The 25,326-nt window shown below is 46.4% G+C and overlaps 1 protein-coding gene across 2 annotated transcripts in view; it reads left to right on the top strand.

Moving 5' to 3' along the window:
• Positions 1-25,326, top strand: part of RTN1 (reticulon 1) — a 118,804-nt gene that overhangs the window by 45,007 nt on the left and 48,471 nt on the right. For both annotated transcript variants that reach the window (XM_075712677.1, XM_075712676.1), the window contains one exon: positions 21,194-21,931. In XM_075712677.1, the coding sequence (XP_075568792.1) occupies positions 21,194-21,931 (738 nt within the window). The remainder of the gene's footprint in view (positions 1-21,193; positions 21,932-25,326) is intronic.

The following is a 25,326-nucleotide window of genomic DNA, read 5'->3' as shown; positions in this document are numbered from 1 at the left end:
CTGAAGTGACTGTCCTGGAGGTGGGCCAGACTGCTTTAGCACCTCCTGAAGTCTGGGACACGAAAGCTGGCAAGAAACGCAGCCCACATCTTGCTGGTTATGGTACTGTGTTAGGCGATGGGAGACCACAGCCAGCTGCTGTTGGCTTGGAGCTGGATGTGGGCTGGGGTTTTGTCATGGGTGTTGGTGAAATGCTGTCCAATATGATAGTTTATCCTGAGATGTATTTAACAAAATCTGCCTGTAAATGTTATACTGATCCCCTTTGCCCACTGATGCAAATGGGATGGAAGGGAGCAGGGGTGGGGGAGTGTCTACAACCCCAGTGCAGCAGTGGATGGGCTCCCTGGATCTCCCAGACATGCAGTGAAGGTGACAGCAGGCGATGTCCCCCGGGGGTGAACGTTGGCCTCTGAACCCCACAGAGGTGTCTGGGTGCACACAGCTTGGTTTGAGGGGCAAGGGCCAGGCAGGCAGCCGCCACTGCTGCCTTTGTACTGCATCCTTCTTGCCAGAGGGCTAGCAAAGGCGACTTCTCTGCATGCCTGGGGAGGTGATGCTGGGGTTGCTGGGCCCTTCCCTGCAAATTAGGCTTGTGGCTTTGCCAGAAATGACATCATTTGTTGGGAAGATTTCTTCATTAGGAAGCTTTCTAATCTCAGACATGAGCGACACAGAAACCCTCCCCACCCCCCGAGCACTGAGAAGGCTGAGCTGCATTGCTAGTCTCTGCAGTACGCTTTGCTTATTTATCATTCATGGCATCATGTTTGTTTTATGACAAATGAACTTAATCACGATTTTCACAGTGGAATACACAGGAAAATACCCAGGATAACCATAGCTGCAGGTATGGAAAACCCAACTTAATTTAGAAAGGATATACAGGAGCAGTCTAAGCAGCTGAAGAATTGAATTAATCTAATAAAAAGACTCAGCTATATATAATTCTTCATGCTGGAACAGTAGCCCCGTGAGATAGGATGGTGCTCAGATTCTGCATTAAACTTTTTTCTTGTATGCTTAATGCTGAACCAAATCATTATTTGTTGCTGGAAAGTGCAATTGGGTGTTGGGAATATATATTCCCACACCCCCCCCACCCCCACCCCCCCCGCCAATGTTACAAAGTGGAGGAGGGTAGGAATTGCAGATCATTTATTAATGCTCTGTTCCATTGTGGTCTTAATCTCAAACAGATGGGCAAGGGTGCTCTGGCTAAAATTCAGTGTGAGCATGCTGACTTGCACAGAGCTTTCCATTTCAAGTACGGTGATGCAGGGACTGGGCCAGGGCACTGAGCGTGATGGTCATCCAGAAATGTGATTCCAGCAATTTTAGAGGCTGAGAGTTAATAACTCCAGCTTGGGAGAGGAAGGGGTACTATGTAGGTGTGTGTGCACACATATGCAAGTATACATATGGATGTGCTTTGGAGTAGTTCAGTTTTGATTCTTTGATATGGTATTTTCTGCATGGCTGTGCTTGCCAGGGAAACTCTGATAACTGCTTGCTTGACCCTGACAGTGCTGTATGCTTCCAATTTCTGCATCATTTCTGACCCTTATCAGTACTTTTCTTCCTCTCATGATATCAGAGGAGAAATTATAATGGTTGAAACAGAAAGAATAATGCTTCAGAAACTAACCTAATGCCATCAGTGTATTTTCATGCTATTCCAGCCAAACAAAATAATGGTGTGAGCTGTCTGAATGGTGCTAAAATACATTCCTGTGTGTAGAAACATCATTAAAGAGCAGCTTAAAGTACATAGCACTAAAGAAGAATTTAGGACAGAAAACAGAGGAATCTTCCCAGAGCATGGCACCAGGCATCCTAGACTCTCTGTGAGATTTAGTGTCAGGGGGTAGAGAGCTTTTCTTAGGAGACTAGAGACAGTAATTTGTTCAGTCTAGCAAAATGAGAGCTGCAAAGGAATGATTGCTTCCTATAAATATTTTCGAGGGGCAAAAGCTGATGCTGACAGAAGAATTAATGGATGTAGTTTGGTGATGAATAGATTTAAGCTGGAAACTTAGGAGACGCCTAAACAGCAGGGCAGTCGTGTCACAGAACAGTTTTATAATAGGTGTAAGGAGTCAAAAGTCAGATTGCTTCTTAAGACAGAGGTTGATGTCCTGAAAAGGGCCCTGTGACAGTGTTCACCATTGGGGAAGGGGATGGCTCTGCCTAGTGATCCAAACAATTCCCACTTACAGCTTTACATTTTATTGAAAACTGGCTCCTTTGCCCATGAAGTGTCCACAGCAGGCTGCTGTGTGACTGAGCAGCTTGGCTCCAAAAGTCTGACTCCTTGCTTCAAAGGTGTTGTAGCTGGAGATAAATAGGATGGCCTTGTCTCATTTGATGACCCCAAAAAATGCAGTTGAGAAGCAAGGTCATGGAGGTGCAAGTCACGGTGGGGCTGGAGAGGGTAGGAGCTTACGGTGTATCACCTTGTGGTGTGCAAGCCCTACCCCCTTGCACGTCTGGGAGTCATTTACCCCACTTCCATTATTCCCTTTGAACAGGCTGACATTCCCTTCCAGCAACATGGGTAACTCTGGACTCCTGCCAAGTGGTGATAGGAAATAGGTTTATTTTTGAGGGCTGAAGTGCTGGTGAGCAGAAGGGACATTCAGCCATTTCCAAGGCTGGCAGTGAGCCTCAGATCCAAGATATCCAGACTCTTTCTTTAGGTGCGGCATCAAGGCAGACTTTGTTTGAAAGTCTGCAAAAGAGATTTCTCCCACATCTCAAATCTGTAAGGGATTCTGTGTTGCCCATGCTCTCCATGGTTTTGCATGGGATGGATGATAGGAGTACCATGGGAGAGATTGAGTCCCATCTGGACACTTGTGTATTCTCCACTTTCTGCATATGCATGATCCATTGAATTTGCCAAGAGCGTGTTCCTCCAACACTCAAGCAACACTTCTGCATCTTCACAGCCTCTGCTCCTGAGCCACAGCACTGCCTGGAGTTTAGCGCTGCTGCCGCTGCATTTCCACCCAGCTTCACCCTTCTGACATCTCCCTGCATCTCTGGCACACTCCTCTTACCCATTTACCAATGGCACATTGGTAAATGCCTCCCAAACATGCAAGGGGGTAGGGCTTGTGCACCACAAGGTGATACACTGTAAGCTCCTGTCCTCTCCAGCCCCATGGTGACTTGCATCTGCATGACCTTGCTTCTTGACTGCACTTTTTGGGGTAATTAAATGCCCAACCTGCTAACTTCATTAAAGCCATCTCTGCTGCAGTCAGGACCTCTGGGGCTCCAATCCCAGAGACTTCGGGAATGGACCAGTATTGGGAAACCTACCAATTTTTTAAGCAAGAATGTGTATCTTCTGAAAGAGCAGTGAAGGTATTTGAGAGCCTTGCATCAATTTAATGAGTATAAAATATGCAGGCACTTGGGCTCTGATGCACATTACCAATATTTTTAGTGTCTGGACTCTCAGGAGGATGCATCTCTGTCAGCCCAACTGCTGTAAGAGGCAGTTGAGTAAAGTCGGCTTGCAGATGGACAAAAGTCTTATTTTGTTTTTACCTCTCATGAAAGTGAACCCTCCAGTGCCATCTTATAAAATGTATCAGTGTCCTACTTAGTACGCTTCCAGGTGAATAAGGCTGCATAATTCAGGTAATCAGTAAAATATAGCAGCCAAAGGGAAGGAATGTGCGTGTAAATGGATAATCAAAAGATGGTTGCATGAGTACTGCTGAAGCCTGTTTTAGCTCCTGTGTCTCAGCCCATAGCTGTCCCCAGCCACTTCCCAGGGAGGGGGACAGATGCTTTTCAAAGCAGGCTGAATGTATGCTATGGTATGGTCAAATTGCACATGGCCTGGGGAGGGTGCTGGGCGCGGCAGGTAGAAATGGCTTTGTGCGTCTCCATGTGCTACTACTCCATGCAGAATTGTTCTCCCAATGTGGAGTTAGAGTAGCCTTGAGGCAGAGGGAAGTTATGTCAGCCTCAAGCAGCCCTAAGGGGAAGAAAATGTAGCTGATCTTTGGTCAGACTCAATCCCTGCCTGCCTTGTTCTCCTACCCAAGAAGGGATCAGTGGCTTATACAAAGGTCTGGGTTCTTCTTCCTATAACTGGATAAATTGACCTCAGCTGTTGATGCTAATAGTGAGGGGCAGAGGAGGTGTAATGTGCAGGGAACATGACACAACAGCTTATTTGACTGATTCAAGCACAGAGATGACACTAGGTGGAAGGCAAAGCCTTAAATCAGCACATTTCTGCCTTAAGCTAATCCCTTTCCTGCCCGGCGTTTCATGCTGTGGCTGCGTTAGCCAGCAATATCCCAGCCCTGCTGATGAGGATGGCAGCATAACAGCACAGAGAAAAGCCTCCTGCCTCCCTGCTCCTTTCAGCAGTGGGTCTGCTCCACCCAAGGTCCTCATACCTCATGTGGAACAAAAATAACATCAGACTGGTGCTGCTGAACCTGTTGCAGGCTATCGTCCTGCACACTGGTGCAGGGGGCATGGGATGGCTCTGGTGCAAGAAGGAGCTGCCTTGGTCTATGCAGCAGGACCTGTACAGCTCAGACGTTGGCCATGTTCCTCTGCCTTCATGTACATATTGTTCCTCATGCCCTTTGCTGCTCCAGACTGGAAAAGCTCCTGCCCTGCAGGAAGGCAGATAAAATGCCTGAGCCACGCAGGGCTTGCGGCCACCACCTCCTCGTTCTCTACCAAACATCCTCTTCTTCGGGCCTGTGTGCGCATCTGAGAATAGCTCCTTGCCACAGTCTCCTCTGCAGGAACAGATTTATTTATTCATAGGCTTTGGGTTTGCTCTGATAGCCTTTCTGAATTTATTCTAAAAAGAGATTTGCTTTGTGCCTGGGAAGTGCCTGGCCCTTCCTCAAAAAATGGAAGCGAGAAAAGCTCCTGGTATGTTTTTGTACATGGTTAAAAATAGTGTCCCAGAAATGTATGATGGGTAAACACAAAGAGGGAAGTGTAGGTCGAATGTAGTAACCTTCAGACTGTACATACAGACAGGTATGTGTGTATATCCTAACACATCTAAAATTTCTTCTATCTCGTCTCACACATTTCATACTTCAGTCTCTGTTTTCTTCTCTACTCTTTTTGTCCTTTGTTCCCATCACCTTGTTTTAATTCTTCTGCATCAGTCTTCTCTCATTTAATTCTCACTCTGCTCTTCCTCTCTCTCTCCCCCCCACCATCAGTGTCCTTTCACCCCTCTGCTTTCCACCTTGCTCCCACACACCCCTTCTTTTCCCTCTCTCCCAACACCCTGTTCTTAGCACTGAGCTCTTTTCCCTGTTCTCTCTCTTGTCTCTACATCCTTTTCACTTCCTTCCTCAGCTGTTTCCTTCTCATCATCACAAGCCAAACTATGCTGGGGATGCTCTGCCCACGTAGTCCCTGGGGCAGGCAAGTGCTAAAGATCTCTGGTGCAGTTTAGCATCTTGGTATAGAGATGTGTAAAACCTATGTGTGAGGTTAAAATCTGACTTGAGAGCTAGCTGAAAGTTGCAGAGACTGGGTAAACTGGGCTGGGGAATGAAGAGTGTTGCATCAAGGTGACCACCCATGGTTAGGATGGAAAAACCATTTCTGCTCTGCCCCTTGAAGACTAATCTGACCTTGGTCTGCGGCTTGGGTGAGACCCACCTGGAGATACCTTGAGGCAGGTCCAGGCAGGAGATAGGGGTTCTTGATCCTCAAGGGCGGGGACCTGACCTGGGTTGCCAGCACAGCATTTGGCTTGGGAAAAAGGGTGGCAGCCAAGGGAAGTGTTTCATTGCATCCTGGATGTGCAGACAGAAGTATCTCACCGGAATGACTGTTTACACTTGTCATCTTGGTCAAAAGCCGGCCTAAATTCCTTAAGCCTTTATCTGATGTATTTAAGTGGATGAAAACACTAAAAATGAAGAGTCTGCCCATATGTTGTGAGTGCCTTACAGTGACAGACCTGAATATTTATCCACATGAAGGCCCTTTCACACTGCAAAACAGTGTTAAATGGCTTCAGGGTAAGTGCAAGTCGAGCCAGTAAGGGTATAAATAGCTTGTTGGAAATGTTTTTCATGCAGTCTCCCATCCTCAACTTCCCTTATCTCTCCTGTTTCCAGTTTTTAGAGGAGGAAAACATTGGTTATTGTCTTCTGGCTATCTTAGATCAGGCTGGGAGCTGCATGGACCTCAGAAGCCCTTTTTGCGTTGCAGCCCCGTGGCTGATGTAGACATCTGCTGGCCTCATGGGCAGTAAGAGGTGCAGCACCCAAGCTATGTGGCACTTGGATAAGAAGAAATAAAATTCTATTTTAAACTTCCCAAAACTCCTAATTTATTGTGGAAGGCCATTGCCTAATAAATTAGTTGTATTTAACTGCTGGAACCCAGTTTTCCTCTTGGAAGAGTTTAGTGGAAGAATGTAGTGACTTGTGTTTTAGAGCAAGGTGCAGCTTGATTCTTCCTCTGTTCAGTCCTCTCTGTCCATCCTCAACCCTACGCTAGCTTAATTTCATGTTTCCTAAGGAACATGCACTGTTCCAACATTTAACATCAGGAAAAAAAATGTTGAGGGCTCAGTTTTGGGGCCAGTTCTGTTTAATAATTTTATCAATGATCTGGATGAAGGGATTGAGTGCACCCTCAGTAAGTTTGCAGATGACACCAAGTTGGGCAGGAGTAGGGTAGGAAGGCTCTACAGAGGGATCTGGACAGGCTGGATCGATGGGCTGAGGCCAGCTGTATGAGGTCCAACAAAGCCAAGTGCTGGGTCCTGCACCTGGGTCACAACAACCCCATGCAATGCTACAGGCTTGGGGAAGAGTGGCTGGAAAGCTGCCTGGCCGAAAAGGACCTGGGGGTGTTGGTTGACAGCTGGCAGTGTGCCCAGGTGGCCAAGAAGGCCAACAGCATCCTGGCTTGTATCAGAAATAGCGTGACCAGCAGGAGCAGGGAGGTGATTGTCCCCCTGTACACGGCACGGGTGAGGCTGCGCCTTGAATACTGTATTCGGTTTTGGGCCCCTCACTACAAGAAAGACACTGAGGTGCTGGAGTGCGTCCAAAGAAGGGCAGCAAAGCTGGTGAAGGGTCTAGAGAAAAAGACTGATGAAGAATGGCTGAGGGAACTGGGATTGTTTAGCCTAGAGAAGAGGAGTCTGAGGGGAGACCTTATTGCTGTCTACAACTACCTGAAAGGAGGTTGTAGTGAGGTGGGTGTTGGTTTCTTCTCCCAAGTAACTAGCAATAGGATGAGAGGAAATGGCTTCAAGTTGTGTCAGGGGAAGTTTAGATTGGATATTAGGAGAAATTTCTTCACAGAAAGAGTAGTCAAGCATTGGAACAGGCTGCTCAGGGAAGTGGTTGAGTCCACATCCCTGGATATATTTAAGAGACCTGTAGATGTGGTGCTTGGGGATGTGGTTTGGTGGTGGACTTGGCAGTGCTGGGTTAATGGTTGGACTTGATGATCTTAAGGGTCTTTTCGAAGCTAAATTCTATGATTCTATGGTTAGTTTTAGTAAAAGGGAAATGTTCAGGAAGGTCTGCTGCAAAATTTAATCTCTGCAGGGTCATACTCTACATTCTTGTGAACAGTGGAGGGGAAAGGGGCTCAGATTTTCCTTGTTTGTTTGGGCTAACAAAAATACCTGTTGCCTGCATTTAAACTAGAGTGTATTTTGTTCATTCACTTCTGGAAAATGTGTAAGCAAGTTGCTGTGAAGAAACAGTTTTAAACAGCAGCTACTTTGAACAAGCTGCACCAATTGGAAGTGGGGTGCACATTGCTTTTTGCACTCCACAGCTCAGTGCTGCAACTGACAGCACTGGGGAAAGATAGGGCATGGTTAATCCACCATCCAGATCATCTGCTGTTGGGAGCTATGGGGAACGGAACGCTGTGCAGGCAAAGATGGCTCTTACCCCTGCTGCACAACTCCTTTCAGTATATGGGATTTTGGGACAGTGATTTCTAATAATACTCAATAGGATGTTACTATAGCAACTATACAATGTGGTGAATAATTTCATGGGCTCAAATCCAAAACGCTGGGAGCTAAGATGGGTCTGAGCATGATTTAGAACTGCCTGTGAACTTCGGTCATGTGGGTGCTATGCTGAGGTGGTTGGACTTTGGAAGAAGTTAGGGAAGAAGATAAAAGATGCTTCTCTTACTCTGAAGGGAGCTGCAGCCTATTAGGTGCAGCTGGGTGGGGTAGGGAAAATGAAGGCCGCCCTGCAGATTCCCCCTGCATGTACCACATTGCGCATGCTTCTAATGCACAGTGTTTCCCTTTGATATTCAAAGTTTGCTGTAAACCAGATCTGACATTTAGCTTCAGGTCAAATTAAATTGTTTTGACCTAGAATGATTTTTATTGGTTTGTTTTTGTGTTTCACTTAAACAAAAAATCATTAAAAAAAAAAATCTGTTACAGCTCACTTCCAAGCAGAATTACTTTCCTTTAATTCTCTTTCTTGCCAAACTGAAGAGTCTCTTATTTGCCCAGATTTCATCTGAAGTGCTAATGTACAAGAGGCAAAATTAGGCTATCAACAGTGGTGCCAGGAAAAGGCACCTGGAACCTCCTCCCAGGGCAGAGCTGGAGTTCATTCCCTGCTAAGGCCCGTCCAGATGTGCTGTAATGGAGAGATGGTATATGGGCACACCCTGTGCTCCCTATTCCACTCCTCTGCCCTTTTCCATCAAGAAATACACCTTGACAGGTAGCCTAATTTTATATTGTAACTTCAAGGCATTGCTCTTTTTCCTCGCATCCTCTAAGCCTGACTAATTCCCTCCCTTCACTTACACTGGTACCTTGAGAGTTTGTAGACTGTGATCCTGCTCTCCCCTCCCTTACCCCCCTCCATACAATATAAATTTATCTTTGTTATTCCCTCCCCCAGACTTGTCCCAGGTGTCCTGCCCTCCAGTACTTATGCTGCCAGCATTTTCTATAGCTTCTCTATGTTTTTCTGTGCTTTTCCTAAATGGAGAAAATAAACCACGAAAATACCCGGTTCATCTGTACCAGAGGGCAAAGCACAGATACATAATGGGAGTCTCTTCTCCCTGCCCTGCCCACCCCTGTATGGGACCTTCTCTGTTTTACATTTCAGGGTTAGTCCATGAGCTCTTTTTTCTTTTGTTGTCTGTTCCTGGGCTGCCTCTTGCCTCCTTTCAGGTCCTTCCCTGGGTACTTAGTCATGCTCGTTCTGCAGCACTGCATACACCCTTGTACTCAGGGCTTCTGCCCAAGGGCTGTATGCTACATCCCTGAGCATATCACCTGCTGATGCATTTACATTACCCCGGATGAGGTTTTTAATGCAATGAATGATTAGCCAGTATATATAGTCACTGCATGTGAAGAACTCACTCCAGGACATCTTAGTGTCTTTATTCCCTTGTTATCACTTTATCCATTTGACCGTTTTCCTGTACATACATTTTGAGCTGATTACCAGAGAGGACTGAATGCCAAAAATACAAAAGTGAAGTTTCCCACACTCACTACTCTTTTCCTTTGCTTCCTAACACCAAGCTTATAGCCAAGAAAGCTGTTAGTGTTTGGTTGTGTTTGGTTTGTGTTTGGTGGTTTTTTTTTGTTTGTTTTTTAGCACAACCTAATGCTTAATCTTAGTCAGTAGTCATGTTCTTCCAAATGCCCTCTGGCTCACTCAGTGTGGTAGACTCTCAAAATGGGCTTTTCCCAGAGGAGATATTGCTTTGCTTGCCCTAAGGTTTTCTAGATGTCCCCTTCTGTCTTTGAAAACACAGCAGGAAAAACTGCTTGCCATATTTGTCTTTTCTCTTTAGCCATGTTTACCGTTTTGGCACAAATCTGTAGGTGAATCAACAATATCTGCAGAGATGTCCTGTCCAGAACTTTATCTAGAATCTGCTTTCTTCTCAGATGAAGCACTGTACCTGGTGTATCTGCTGGCATGGAAAGCTCCTTGTTTGTGATCATAGCTGCAAGTCTGACTGTTGTGTAGCTGTCTTCTACAAGTAGCTCATGCTAGAGCCTGAAGCAGAAGACCTGCTGTGGATGTCATGTATTTATCCTGCCTCCCCAAGCAGAAGCCCCTTTACTGATAGCATTTGAGAGTTACTTGTCTAACTACTCTTAAAAACCTTCAGTAGTTTAGGATCTGAAACCTGCCTGGGGTAGGAAATAAGAAACTGTTTCAGTGCTTTCTGCCTCTTCTAAAATCGGGATGGCAGCAAAGTCAGGGATTTTCAGGTTTGGAGTCTTGGATGTTTCACCAGGGGAAGGGACATTCTTTGGAGGAGAACAGACCTCACTGTGATTGAAAAGCTAAGTTTCATTACAGCTTTTAATAGAAATCTTCCAGCAGATGTGGGTGAGGCAGTGGTGTGCTCCACAAGAACTGCTTCAGCAGCACTGTTGGCACACGGATGGGAGGTCAGGCAAGGGGAGAGGTCTCTGCTCCCGTCTTTCACTGCAGCTTCCACAGTTACCTGACAGCTGACCCTTCCTGTGTGGCAGAGACTCTGGGAAAGCTGCACGAAGCATCATGATCTGGGTAATTATCCCCAGCTTTTCACTTGTGAAGCCAAACGCCAGGCTGTGCTGCTGAATGCAGAGAGAAGTGCTTGTCAGAGAGGTTGGTCCGGGCGCTGCTGTCAAGCTGCTGCCCCCCTCCTGCTTTAATAACACACAATAATTCCAGCAAATGGTTGCTTTGAATTAAGGTTGCTCTGCCACAACCTCAAAAGCTTCTGTAGTGCAGCCTCTGCTGTCTTTAAATCTGCAGACGACTGTGATTTAGCCACCAACTCTGACTGCGGGGAGCTGGGTCCCCTTGCAAACAGCAGAGGCATGACTTTGCCTTGGCTTTCCTCCACTTTTCCAGAAAAGCTGTGATCGGCAGCTGCCTGCCCTAGAGCAAAGCAATTGCCTCCATCCCTGCCCAGCTGGCTGCAGCAGGACAGAAGAGGGCCAGAGCCAAAGATACCCGTGTCCTAGGTTTCCTTATCCCATGAAACAGTGGGTGAGTCTGCAGTGCTGCCCATGGGGCTGCCTACATGGTGTGCACATATAGAGGGCAGAGCAGCTGCTCCTTTCCCCCCAGCTTGGGGGTATCCAGGAGTGAGAAGCTCATGGGTGATGTTCAAGGTGTCTGTGAAAGGTGCCCAAGGACAAGCCAGCCTGTTGACCAGGCCCCAGCTCACCACAGAGGTCCCACATCACGCTTGCAAGCCTTCAGGCTTTGCAAATGAAAAGAGAGAGAGAGAGCTGCCAGGTAAGGAAGGAACAGGAGCTTCTGGGCTTTCAGGGAGGGGGACAGTCCAACTAACCTGTGTTCCTTGAAATCTTAATTATGCCTCTGCACAAAGGCCAGACTTCAGACTTGCTGGCTGGTCTCCTGGGTGGGCAAATATTTTTGGTGTCAGTCAGGAGTGGTTTGTAGTTGTATCGGTTCTTCACTAAAGTAGAATGAAGGGTGGGATAAGTCTCTAAAAATATCCTTCAGGGAAGTGAGATGTCTGGGGAGGATTTTTCCTGTCTCTGCTTGGAGTAAACTCATCTTTTACAGGGGAAGAGACATAGTGGCAGGTAAATAAAGGAGAGACCTTGAAGGAAAGGACATTTATAGCATTAGTTATATAGCACATTTGGCCAATCCTCCTTAAGCAGAAGCTGGAGCCAGCAGGTTGATGCTGATTTATGACTGCAGTGGCTCTGCCCCACATTCTGCACTACCTTGAGAGGTTTAACTTTTAATATACTTTTGAAAACTTTTTGATTGACTTTCAGATGCACCCTTGGTGCCCCCTCCTTCTAGAAATAGAGGGAAATCACTTAATATACAAGTAAACCAAATTAGTGCTTGGGTCAGAGCCTGCTGCCTCACCTGCCTCAGCAGAACCTCTGTGTTTTTTCTTTTTTTCTTAAATCTTTTCTGATCCTGCTCATATTTCCTCACTCCTCCTTGATTTTATATATTCTGGATCCTACTTGATGCTATCCAAGGTCTTTTCTCCTAATGTTTCTATTACTGCCAATAAAGGTGGTTACATACGCTGGTCTTCCGGTCTTCCTGATGCATGTCATGTTGCGATGGGAAAATGGGGGGTGAAAAGAGAGTTAGATGGCTAGTTTTGAGCTCTGTCTCTTTGCCTGTGTCAGCCTTACGCTGCCGTGTCCTCTCTGACCTAGATTTCCCTGCTGTCCCTCGGGCATTAGATTTGATCCTGATTTGTGGCCAGTAATGCCTTGTCTTCAGACTCTATTTGTTGGCTTCTAGGGCCTCATACTACCATCCCTGCTGACAGTTTTATGCAGGTGTAACTCTAGTGCCTTTCATGGAGTTGCTCCTGATTTACCCCAGCCCTCAGTGCCTGACAGCTGGTTTTCTCCCTGAATTACCGGGCCTGACACATCGCTGTAGGTGTTATGCATTGTCACAAAATTAATTTTCCTCTCAAGAGCCCTCAGTTATTTCAGCTTAACTTCATTGCAATTGTTGCTGTGTCTCCCTGGAAGATTTATGCTGCTGGGGTGGCTTTGACCCTGGGGGATGGGGAGCCAAGCCCAAGAGCAAGGCGACCCTTTCTTCCCTTGTGAGAGGCTGAAAGAGTTAATGCACGTTGATGTCTCAGACATTGTGGGGAGACAAGTTAAGGTCTCCAGAGCGACAAATTGGGGTCTGCACAGCACCACTGAGCCGCAGGTGAGAAGCCGACTGGCGTGGAGCCGGGAGGTGTGTTGGAGGGTACGCAGTTCCACCTTCTGCTGGGCCTTGCAACTCGCCGTGTATGGACAGAGGTCACGTGGAGATCATTTGGGGAGGGGGCTCATGACCACCCCCCACAATGGTGCCTGCGCAGAAGATGAAGAACATTCTGGAACAAGAACCATATAAGTCTTCAAGGGAGCAGGACTAGAGGTGGGGACTGGCCTCTAAGACACAACTTTGAGGACTCCACGCTGCGGCTGCTCCGGTGCAGCCGCAGGCCCTGCTGCCGGCGGGCTGCCGCGTGGTGCCCACCACCGCAGGGTTGCCAGGTCTGTCGTCGATGTCACGGGACCCAAGGGTGGTGATACCTTCCCCCCACACACCCCCCTTTCCTCTTTTTCCTTCCTTCTTATAAGTATTTCAATTAGAACCCATGTTGCCTATCATTACGCTTGCCAAGTTCAGGTTGTTTTTACCATCAGTAAAGCGCTTGATTGATCATTTGGTGTCATTTCACCTTAATTTAGCCCAAGGGAATCACGGAACTGCCACGATCCTCCCTGAGCACCCCACTTTGGATCATGACACCCTTTTTTTCCTCATTTTTTAATAGCTGGATTTCCATAGGATGTTGCAGTTGGGTATGAGTGGCATAGAGAAAACTCAGCAGTCCCTCCAGTTGTGTATCAAACTCTTACTCAAAGACACGTATTTCAGCAGAAGCCCTTCTCCAAAGCTGGCTTTTACCTCCCTGCTGCTGAGTCTTCTCTCCCCAGGTGTGGAAGAGCCTGAAACTGTAGGGCAATGATTTTTGTCCTGAGTTTATCACAGCATCAAAAGTAGCTGGTGTTGGCATTTCTCTCTTTTCCTGGCTGAGTTTGAAACTGCAGCCACGCAACTGTGGATTGCCTTAGAGCAATAGTGCGAAGCTGAATTTATAAGTAACTGGGACCAGAGAGGGTGGGTCTAGATGTGCAGGAGGTGCCTGTGGCAGAGCCCAGGGATGGAGGCTGGGTAGGGGAAGAGCGTGTTTCTGCAGGGGGTATTGAAAGGCAACCTGGTCTGAGTTTGGAGAGTGACTGCTTTGTAGCAGTCTGGGGGTAAAAACAGTGAATAGCTGAAGTTCCTAAATCATGTTTGAAATGGGATTTAGGTATTTTAGAACTTAAAGACAAATGAGACTTAGCCAAACACATCCAAATTTTGTGAGATACCTTGGTGTCTAGTGATCTAAAGGGAGTTTGGCCCCATTTCAAGTCACTGAAAAGCATGATTTAGGTGTTAATTCACTTAGTGCTTGGAGATTGTTGTTGTGGGACTTGGTAGGGTTTGATCATTCTAGGCGAAATGTGACTACAGTGAAATAAGAATGAATTATTCTTGCAAGTGGGGTTTAATTATCCTTAGCAAAGTGCATTTGATAGCATTTTAGGCAGTACCTTAGTATCGCTGAACCCTGCTGTCCAGTCATGTTACTCCTGACGATACTATCACAGGAGTGAAAACCTGCTTTTTCCTGAACCAGACTTTTGTTAATACTTACTAAATTATATTCGTATCCTTTTCTGATAATTATGAAGATCTGCTACATTTCTAACAGGAGCATTTGCAGCTTTATGAGTGTTTTAAACTGTTCTTGTGCTCCTCTCAAGGCACTTTTTTCAGTGTTTATGATTTTTCATGCTGTCCAGAGGGCTGTCACGGACCTTATACCAGGGTTTTGCTGCCAGCTCAAATTGGAGCTCTCCAAGACCATTTGTTGAAGCAGAAAGCCTGGAGAGCATGTGGGGGTGGGAACTGCTGAATCATTTACTATGAGTTTTCTTACAGCATCTATTGTGCAAACAAATCCCAAAGTGACTTTCGGAGTATGACCATTCATGTTGGCGGATGCTGTGACTGGCAGAGTTATATCTTTCCTGTGGTCAGGATCAGTTGAGTTCTGGAGGAAAAGAAGTTGCTAACCTGTAAAGTGGGTTTGCAAATCCTGAGCTAAAACAAAGAGCACCATCTCCTGGCAGCTGGGAAGAGCTGGCACTGCTGCCAGGGATGCAGGCCTAGCGCAGTTCTCTTGCAAGCAGCTTGCTGCTCTCTGTATCTAACCTATAGCATCTGGAGGTAGGGTAGCTCAGGGCTGACAGATGGCTGTGGCTGTTGAGAAAGGTTAATCCAGGGGAGAATGAGAGCTGATTTACTGGTTACCCACCGCATGGTGATGCCTGCACTTGGCATGAGGGGTCTCAGACATTTGGGTTTCAAGCCCTACTTGCGTTGACACACAAGCACTCAAATACTCTTGAGGTTTGCATGGATATTGAAGTGTCTTGGGTTAGAAAATTCATGGAGAAGGGAGCTCAAAATTGAGAGCATGGCTCTGAGGTGGTACACTTAAATAAAGGGGGGATAGCCAGCCTACTTCAAAGCGTTGTGTGATTTGGCATGGGGCTGAGAGATGCCTCTGCCACTCATGCAAGCTGCCCTTTCTGCTGCTGGGAGTGGTACTAGCAAAGGATGTTTGGAAATTTGTGGAGCTTTCCTGAGGTTTGAGTTGGACTTGAAATCAAGCAGAGAGGAAGAAACAACTTGGTCTGGATCTAAGAAGACAGGGTGTGCTTTGAATTTGGAGATAGAGTTGGGACTGCTGGTCCATCTGGGTACTGTAGAGAGGCATGAAAAAGTGATAAAACACTGAACATCTGTATAAAAATGTATGTGATTACAGATGAGAACAGAGTAAGGCAATATAATGTGAGTTTTAAAAAGGGGGGTAACTGAGTTAGGAAACTAAAAAGAAACAATGAGACATCATGTATTGGGGTCAAAAGAATAAGAAAAACTCTTTCCTTTTTTTTTTTTTCCCCCCTCCTTTTTTAAGGATAAGTTAGGAATAAAAAGAAGCCAAGGTCAAGCAGAGGCTTTTTGCTAGTGGCTGATGACAAAATTGTAAGTTTGGTACAGAAAAGGCAGGACTGTTAAATAGCTATTTTTGTTGTGTATTTGGAAGAAAGCAGAAAGATGCATCCATCTGATGGTCATGGGTGAACGATAAACATGAGGGAGAGGCTGGAATGTAAGCTGCTGATGTGGGGCTGGGAAACATGGTCTGTGCTGGTCATCGGAGAGGACCCTGAGCTGTGGTTTGATCTCCAGATATGGATGTTTAGGCGGTGGTAAGGTCTGGGCAATGGGACCCTCCTGAATCACTGTCAGGTGCAATGGGATGCCATGATAGCTCCTCAGATTTAGACAGTCAGCCTTGCTATGAAATCAGCCTTTCCAGGTGAGAGGGTGATTATAAAATAAAAAGCTTGGCAAAGCGCTCAACCGCCTCCTTGAGCCTTTAAGACAATATAGGATATCTTTTTAAGAGCCAGGGTTTAGTCTGAGTGTTGGAAGAAAGTCACTGCATAACCCTGAGCTCTGTGGTACCTTCAGGAGTCTTGGATCAGAGCAAAGTTGCTGTGCTGGAAAATGCTTGTCGCTCAGTTTTGGCCTCTGTTATCTAAAATCTCTGGATGAAACATAAAGGGCCAAGGTACTGGGAGTGACATGTGGCCTGAGAGACCCTCTAGCATCATTTGAGGGCCAGTCAAACAAGAGTACTCCCCTTCTTTATAGGGCTTTGTTTGTTATTATCTCTAGTCCATAAATTACCACAGGTCAGGGACTGTCCAAACAGGACAAGGTGGACTTTGTCACCAGGAGGCTGTGATTTGTGTGGACACAGGAGAGAGCTGGGGAGATGCTACTCCTGAGCGCTCGCAGCTTTGCAGCACTAGGGTAGCTGGTAATGACTCCTGAGGCTCCATATCCAAAGCAAAAGTCAGAGCCAACTATTTAAAAGACTTACAGGAATTTGCTGGAAGCAGCTTGCTCACACTTACTTTTGTCTGAAAAGGTCGCTGAAACCTTGATTCCTTCAGTTGCAACCAAAGATCCTTCCTCTTCTCAGTGCAGCTCCAGGCTGTAAAAATAGCGTCATCTAATTAAAGATTAGTTCCCCCGCTCCTTTTCTGAAGAAGTAACAATTCTGACCAAATCACTGACACACAATAAATACTGAACCTCACATTGCGGCGTTGCCAGCTGTTCTGCAGAGCTGAAATTTCATGTCCTTCTGTGTCAGTCTGTCTGTGCCATTGAAGGTCACCAGAGTTGTAAGTGAAGGTTAAGAAAGGCAGGTTAGTGTGGAAACTGGTTATTTTATTGAAAATGGAACACAATATTCTGAAGTGATCAATTTTAAGAAGACTGAGCATACCCTAGTAACGGGGAAAAAAAAACCCCAGTTTTATTTAAATTAGCTCTTTTTCTTGTATTATCCTTGGCTAATTTTTTGTTTCCTCTTCCAGTGTGCTGCAGCAGTTCAGCTTGCATTGATCCAAACTGGGCTTCAGCTGCCTTTCTTAAATTAAGAGTTACTCTGCGTGGAACCAATGATTTCTAAATTATTTCCTGTGTCAATTGCGAAATAGTTCTAAATCCAACACTGTAGGAGAGGATTTCTGGAGCATTCACTTACTTATTCTGAGGAAATAAAACGGTCATTTTCAAATTTTTTTTTTTTCTTTACAGTTGATGAAAACACATGTAACTTGCTGAGCATCTCAGCTGTGCTCGAAATGATTGAATTAGACCCATTACTGCTTAGCTGGCCGCAGGAAGTGAAATTATTTCCCGAGGGCTTGTATTACAAGAAAGCATGACTGCTGCTCTCAGGCACTGAATAGCTTTGCTTTACCTGAATTGGCAGGCAAGTTTTTGGGCACATTTGAGGGAAAACCAGATTAAAAAACCCAACCCTTTGTAACAAGGGTAAATTCAGACCTGATACTGCCATCCATTACCAGTGCTATTCAAGGCTTCTCCTTCCCACGGATATTGAACTAAATAAACTTCAAGTCAGAGAGGGCATTGCTTAATCACCAGGCTCTGAATACACCATTCTTCAGCAAAAAACCTGCTCAGCTATTATAGGTTTCCATGTCTTTAATAGCCAGCCTACTAGCTGATAGATTCACACTTCCCAAATAAGAGGCAGTTTTACCGATGGCTTTAAATCATTCCTTGTGGAAATAGAGAGTTGCATTAAATCCTAGTAATTAGGCAATTTCAGCTGTCTTCAGTGCTTTTGACTCTGCGGTTGCCTTGAGAGTTGGGATCCCTCTATGTCCCACTAATGTGAACCCTCTCTCTGCTCACACATGTGCATGGACATGCTCGCACACACTTTAACGCTTTGTCTTCCCCAGTAAGAAATGCATTTTCTGGTTTCATCATTATTTGCAAAACCACTGCAGGAAAAAAAAATGTTTATGATCGGCAGTGAGTCCATTTTAAATCAGCTCTTGTGTTAACATCTGCTACAGCATTGGCTTCGTTCTATTTGAAAAAGTGAAGTGATGTTTCTGTCTGACTATTTCGGGGTTATTTTTTCTTTCTGCTGATGAATAATATAAAGAATAGGATGATATTTTCTCTTTATCACAGTGGCTCTCCTGCAAGCTCTCCTGGCTTGCTATAGCTCCTGCTATGTAGCACCTGACACAAATGCATTAGAAACCCTTTCACTGCTCTATTGATCAGCATTACTAAGTGCTGCAAATGCATGTGCGTCTGGCTCACATATACTGTGGACAAAGCAGAAACGAAAGCTGCAAACAGCATCCATGAATATTGATTTGATGGCAACTTCAATCTCCTTTGACTATGTTCATGCTCCCTCTTTACTAGCAATCGTGGGATGTTTGTAGAAATGGATTTTTGCTCACTGATGATGTTGTGATGGTGCATTTTTCATGAGCGCCCAGAGCAGAAAGTATTGCACAGCCATCTTGAGCTGGTCCAAAGCCACTCAGAATCAATGGGATTTTTCCAGTGAGTTCGGTGGACTTTGGATCAGGCCCAATAGGCACTGAGGAATCATCTAATGAAAGAGCAGCCCTGAAACCCCATGATTTAGACAGCCACTCACCCAGCACAAATAGTAAATTACAAACAGCAGATCCTGGCAGCAACAGGCATGAATAGTCTGTAGTCAGCAATTCACAGCCTGAGATATGTTGGCATAAACAATGCATCAAATAATTCCAGCTAACCAACACATTTGTGAAAATCCAAGCCTGTTTATGGATAATTTACAAAAAGCCAAGTTCAGCAAGAAGAATATTTGCAAGAAAAAGAACCTATCCCTTTTTGCTTACTGATCATTTAGAAATGATTTTTGGGTATGAGCTGTCCTTGCCAGGCACTGGATGACCTCAGGTAGGACCTGGTGTGGGTGCTGGGCAGCCCAGCTTAGCCCTTGCTCTGCTTTGGTTTCACTGTGGTTTTCCGCTTAGGCGCCCTTCTCACGTACCTTTGCTGATGAGACTGAGTCATTTGGAGCAGCGAGGATGAGAGCTGCCTGCAGTGAGCTGCAAAAGGAAAAGGATCTTGCAGCCCCAAGTGAGCTGGCAAGAAAACAGAAGGTGAAATTTAAAGTAGGTAAATGTAAAGTTACATAGAGAGAGAGGGGAAAAAAAAAAGTCCCAAATTCACATGTGTAGGAAAAAAACTCACCACTCTGAAACAAGGTCTTGGTTTGATCATAAATATTTCTATGAAAAGTTCTATGCAGTGCTCCATAGCAGCGAGAGGAGCAGACTGAAGGCTGGGAATGATGCTGATAATTTTTCACCTGCTAGCTACAGCATCCCTTGCTCTGTGCTCTCATATGGCAAAGGCAGCTGCCATGAATCCCTGGTCATGGGCTCTCAGGGTGTGGGGATGGAGCACTGTCAGCATCGTATGTACGGTAGCAGATTGGCGGTGAGGGCTGGCGGAGGACCAGCAGCACCCAAAATCAGTGAGGATGGATGCACAGGCGCAGGTAGCATTGGTGGGCTGAAAAGCAAGATGTGGCACTTTTGGGTTTCTTTTTCCCTATGCTACCAGGTTTCCCCTTGTAAGAGGAGAGGCATGCTGTTCCCACCCTAAAGGCAGCCCAGGAAAGAGAAGTTGCTTAGAAGTTGCTTGCAAGTCACCGTAGCACTGAGCAGTGCAAAAATACGGATGAGGGAAGTGGTCATTCTGCCTTTGTGCAGTCCTTGGATTGCGCACGTCAAATCCAGCAAGGTTGTGCAGTAAATTAAAGCCTGCAGCTATGTACTGAATAGTGTTAAGGGGAAAAAAATTGCTTCAGGGCTCACTAAATGAGTTGCATGTGCCTAATGTGTGGAGGGCTGTGGGAAAAAATAGTTGCAATGGTATTTAGAGATGGTATCATTATGTATGTGCAAGGAGAAAGAAAATAACCAAATGCAAGTAGCTCAGGAGCTTTCATGCTGACATTTCCCAGCTTCTGGCTTTGCAGCTGCAGCAATGTCCCTTTAATATTACTGTTAAGTTTGCATTGTACATGGTAGCTCAGGACATGGCACATGTGGAGCAGATCAGGAGCCCCACATCCCTTGCAGCGCGATGAGCAGAGGGTGGAGAAAGCAGGCCAGCCTCTGCGATGCAGAGTGCATCAGCGCACAAGCGGTTAACAGGCTACAGCCCTCCTACAGGCACCAGCTACTACAGATGTTAGCTTTGTTCCTCTACATCCTCTTTCCCTCAGCCACTATAAAAATTTGTCTCCCCATGCCCCTCATGGGGGATCTCGCTTTCCCATTGTCGAGCCATGCTTTATATTAATGGCCATTGTTTGTAATTTAATTAGCATCATCCCCAGGAATTTAAAGCATGACAGAGGGAATTAGAGGCGGTGTATGAAAACTATGCATGGGCATGGGTAGAGGTTTAACCACGTTCATGCCAGCATGCTTTGCAGATGATGCACACAGGATATGGCTTTCTGGGCATGTGGAAATCAATAAATGAGGATGTTTAGTCTCTGCCCTGGTGTTTCACAAATTTAGAGTGGCTACTCTTAAAAGAGAAAATGAAATCTAAAGCTGCCTACCAACTTTCCATCCCAATTTCTGTCCAGCAGAATTTTTTTCTTAATTAAAAGTTTTCTTGGGGTGAAACTCCTCCACTTCTTGGTATTTAAAAATAAACTCAAAAAACCCACATCTTTTTTGCTCAGGATTGGTTTTATATTGTTTTGTATTGCTCAGATTTGTTTTAAGGATATTGAATGGTGAGCCCCTGAGTCAGATTGTGAGGGAGGATGTGGGATTGCCATCGCTGCAGATATTTATGCACAGGCTGGGCAAGCATTGGCTGGGAACTCTTAGCAGCTATCGGGATCTTTATAGCTATCTTAAGATACAACAGCAGCTGGAAGCCTCGTCTGACAGATGTGCCACTATGTTGCCCAAAGGTATAGTAAGAGACAGTCCCATAGAGCTTGCAAGCAAAGCCAGGCCTGGTGCACAAACCGAATCTAAAATCAGCAGGGAGTGAGTACGGCTTTGCAGAAAGATTGATGCATGCAGGCACTTGTCTCTTCACTGTGCATCGTTTTTGTGTCTTTGCTTTAGGTGTCACAGCCTCATCACACCTCTTTGACTGTGGATCCACTGCCAATGGGGGGGACAGCTCCTTCTACACCTCTCTGATCTCGGATGTCCACTACACCACCCCGCGGGACTCCACCTATTTCACGGGCATTTATCAGCAGGAAAACAGCCCCATTCCCTGTTCGGGCAGCACAGAAGGGTTTAACGCACTGGGGCATCCTGTTCAAGGTGTGACTGAGTTTGAGTCCCGTGGCTTGTTTAGCTCAGATTCGGGAATAGAGATGAATCCTGCAGAGTCTACTGAAGTCGATAAAACCTTAGCAGATCAGATGAGAGTAGAAGCTTCTAAATACATGGACATAAGTAGATCAGAAGAAATAAAATACCAAGAAAAACATGACCCTGACTCAGAAGATGAGAGCCCAGGCCTTATCGATAAGTACCAGGGAATACTCACCAGGTCCAGCCACACTGCTGAACCTCAGCAGATGGCTTCAGAGGGCACAAAGGCAGCTAAAGAGCAAGACCCATTTGAAGACACAAGATCTGGCAATCAGCATGGTGCCTCCGTGGTTACAGCCCCCGTCAAGATCACGCTCACCAAGATAGAAAGCGCTGGGGAAACTGCCAACAAACAGTCAAGCCCAACTCAGCTGGAGACTGGCCTGAAGCCGAGCCATGAGGTGGTACCAACAGTGACGGTGTCAGAGCCAGAAGATGACGGCCCAGGGTCTGTCACGCCACCGTCCTCTGGCACAGGTAATACTGGCGCATGGCTTTGGGTTTTTTTGCTATTCAATGAGTGGTTGCAATTGTAGCCCTGCACGTTTGAGAATTACTATGGGTTTGTGGGGTGGGTCTAAGATGGGTGCGAGCAGACAGTAATGGGTCTCTATGGCTGGAGGTGTTTCTGCTTTGCTTGGGCACCACTTTGCATTGCTGAACCGAAGGGGGATGTAAACCATGCTGCCCATGGCTAACACACCGCTCGGGGGGGGTGGGGTGGGGTGGGCTGCCCTTTCTGTGTGAAAAGAGGGGAAGACAGGGCTGGGGATCCACAGAAATAAGTTGCTGAGAACCGCTCAGGAGCAGGGCTGGGGTCAGATCCAGGCTTGCTGAGCCCAGTCTCCACAGGGACCCCTCTGTGAGGGGAAGCTCACTGGGAAGCACTGCTGCACACTGCTAAAATACAAAAGTAGTACAGCATTTTAAAAAGGAATAAAAATTTGTGACAGGAAACAGAATTTTGAGACTTGAAATTAAATGTCAATGTCCTAGATCAAAGCCCTTTGACAATACACATTTGACAATGAACATCCCCAAGCTGAAATTTTCACTGTTTTGATGGCATCTAGAAGCATTTAAAAATCGACTGGAATTTCCTTAAAATGGCAGTCTGGAATTTCCATCCACACTAACACCTAGCCTTAGAGAAATACTGAATGTACATTTGCACACCTTTACAAAAAAAAAAAAAAAAGAGTTTGAAGGAGTCCACCGCAGCTGTGTGCTCATCCTGCCTGAATCAGCTAGAAACTTTAGATAATAAATAGACTTTAGAGTCACATTTTAATTCTATTTGACTGGGTGACATCACGTGCTACTTCTGAGGCATGCTATTTTTTTTTTTACACTTTTTGCACTAAGAGGTAATTAAGAACTTCAGGCCCTAATTGTTATTTATTCAGACCTTGGTTACTGTTCAAGGCTGGCTTTGTGACATTTGATAACCGTACCCCATCCTAACAGCTGAATAGTGCATGGCTGAGCCTTATGGCTGCTGCCTTACTGGGAGGCACTGGTGTGGCTGGTGTGATTGCCAGCATGGAAATGTTCCTCTCCATGGGCAAAGCTGATTCCCAGCACTGCTCGAACAGCCCTGGGAGGTCCCACTGCCTTGCATCGGGGTGCTGGAAAGCCAGAAGCACTGCTTATCTATCACATTAAGGAAAGAAGCAGGCATCTTCCTTTAGGGGCTGGCTCCCATGGGGTGTTTTCTCTGGATTTCCCCCCTTTCCCACAGCCGAGCACATGCTGCGCCCAGGCTCCACTTTCATAAACAAGGAAGAAATGTAAAACCTGCCCTCGCTATTTCTACCCAGTGACCCAGCAAAGTCGTTGCTCCTAGATACCCCTCAAGCATCCTGGCGAAGCCCCCAGTTCCCCCCTGCTTGGATCAGAACTTTTGAAAATGGTTTGCTTTTAATTACTGGCCATCTTTCTGGGGAGGGAAGACGTGGTCTGTTCATATGCTGCGCTGGTGCTGGAAGGCCGTGGGTATTTATATGCTTCCCTGTGCCAGTGGTAAATATGAGACCCTGCTGCTGGCCACAAAAGGACGTTTTTGTTTGCAAGGTGAATGCCGTGGCCGAGAGTTAGTTACAAACTGCCAGCGCGGGGAGGAGTGGGGTGAAGCCGAGGGACTGCGCTGTGCTGCGAGGGCTGGCGGTCACATGCCCATTTGGACGTGTGCCGGATTAAGTCATTGCTCAGGGAGAAAATGCTCACATGCCATAATGCAGGAGAGCGGCGCAGCGCGCGCGGGCTTCCTGCGGCGAGAGGAAAAGGATGCACAGGCTCCAGCTCAGTGTGTCCAATTCAACAGACACTTCCCAACATCTGGACAGGAGTGGGTTGTAGGAGTCCCAAACACCTTAATCCTGTCCGCAGCCATACTCTGGGTCGCAGAAGGAGTTTCTCAGGCAAGAGGGATGTGTTACAAGAGCGCTGTTTTGTCAGAGGAGCTGCAGACATGCCAGCAATATGTGCTCAAAACTGCCGATGACAGGTATTGGCAGATGCACAAACCAAAACTGCTTGGAGGGGTGTGGGCAGTTTGGTTTTTTTGCCCATATTCCAGCAGGATGTCATGGCTCGGGTGCTATCATTAAAACCTCCCCCTTTTCCTGATTCATCTTGGGGAAGGCATATGATCAGGAAGAAATCAGCTATGCTATTGCCATGAGAAATTAAGTCTGGAAATAACCAGAAATAGTGCTTTTGTCCCAGGTCACATCTGATAAAATCTCTTTTCCACCCTCTGTTGCAGAGGAGCTTCCAACACAGCTGGGTGGGCTCAGTGGGCCAATGCCAGTGGCTGCACCCAAAGCAGGGCTGGGCTGAAGGCAAATACCCACCAGGAGGGGGTGCAGGTCAGCTTGGGGCTCCCCACACCTGTAACCGAGGGGCTGGAAACTCCCCCCACTCCCAGACATGCGGACTTGGGGGGTGTCCTGCCATGGGCCTCTTCACCAGCATTAGCAGGAGGAAACTTGGGGGTCTCTTTTTCTGATCTTCTCTTGAACGCTTATCGCCTGCAATGCCACTTAGTGACCTCTGTCATGTTAATAACATAAAATCAATGACTTGAGAGTCCAGAGGACAAATTTCCCTTTGTGCTTGATGGCTGTTCCAGCGTGATCGGGGAATTCAGCTTTTTTTTTTTTTTTTTTTTTTTTTTCCTCCAAGAGGGAGCATCTTGCACGTGGATGGCAGCGATCTCTGGGTCAGGGAAGCGCAAGGTGGAAACCAGGGATCAGGAGGTGGCAGTGGCCAGGCACCGGCAGGGGATTGGGCGCAAACTGCCGCCGCGGTCCCCCTTGGCACGGATGGGCTCAGGTGGCCCGGCTGGCCTTGCTGCCGACGCACCAGTTGCAGTCTGGGTTTGCGGCTGGCTGATGCTCTGTGAATGACAAAGTGAAGCCTGTTCCCCGTGCAGGAACTCAAGGCAGCTGCTGATGCACCTCATGCTGCCTCCATCAGCTCTTATTGTGAACACTTCACATGCCATTTTACTTTCTTTGTTATTTCATTACCTGTGTGGTAAAGTTTTATACAGAGAGGCAGAACAGGTGGGAAGTCTGGTGCTGGGTTCCCTTCTAGTATGGGATGTGGGCTCCTTGCTAATCCTGGGTGACCAGCCAGCCTTTTCAAGTGCTCATTTTCATTCTCTGAGTATACCCGCTTCCAGTGTGAGCCAGAAAATGCAAAGAAATGTTTTTTTTTTTTTTTTTTCAAATTTTGGGTGGCAAGTTGGTCAGTCATTATTTTGGTTAATGTAGTCCTTAATGATATTAAGAATTACAGTAAAAAAAAAAAATTCATTCTTGGACCCAACTGAGATAAAAGCAGAGAATTCACCATCCACCTCCCTG

Source organism: Pelecanus crispus, chromosome 6 (assembly GCF_030463565.1).
Source record: "Pelecanus crispus isolate bPelCri1 chromosome 6, bPelCri1.pri, whole genome shotgun sequence".
Classification (NCBI taxonomy): Eukaryota; Metazoa; Chordata; class Aves; order Pelecaniformes; family Pelecanidae; genus Pelecanus; species Pelecanus crispus.
Note: the sequence above shows the minus strand (reverse complement) of the source record. Positions and strands in the feature narration are given on the sequence as shown.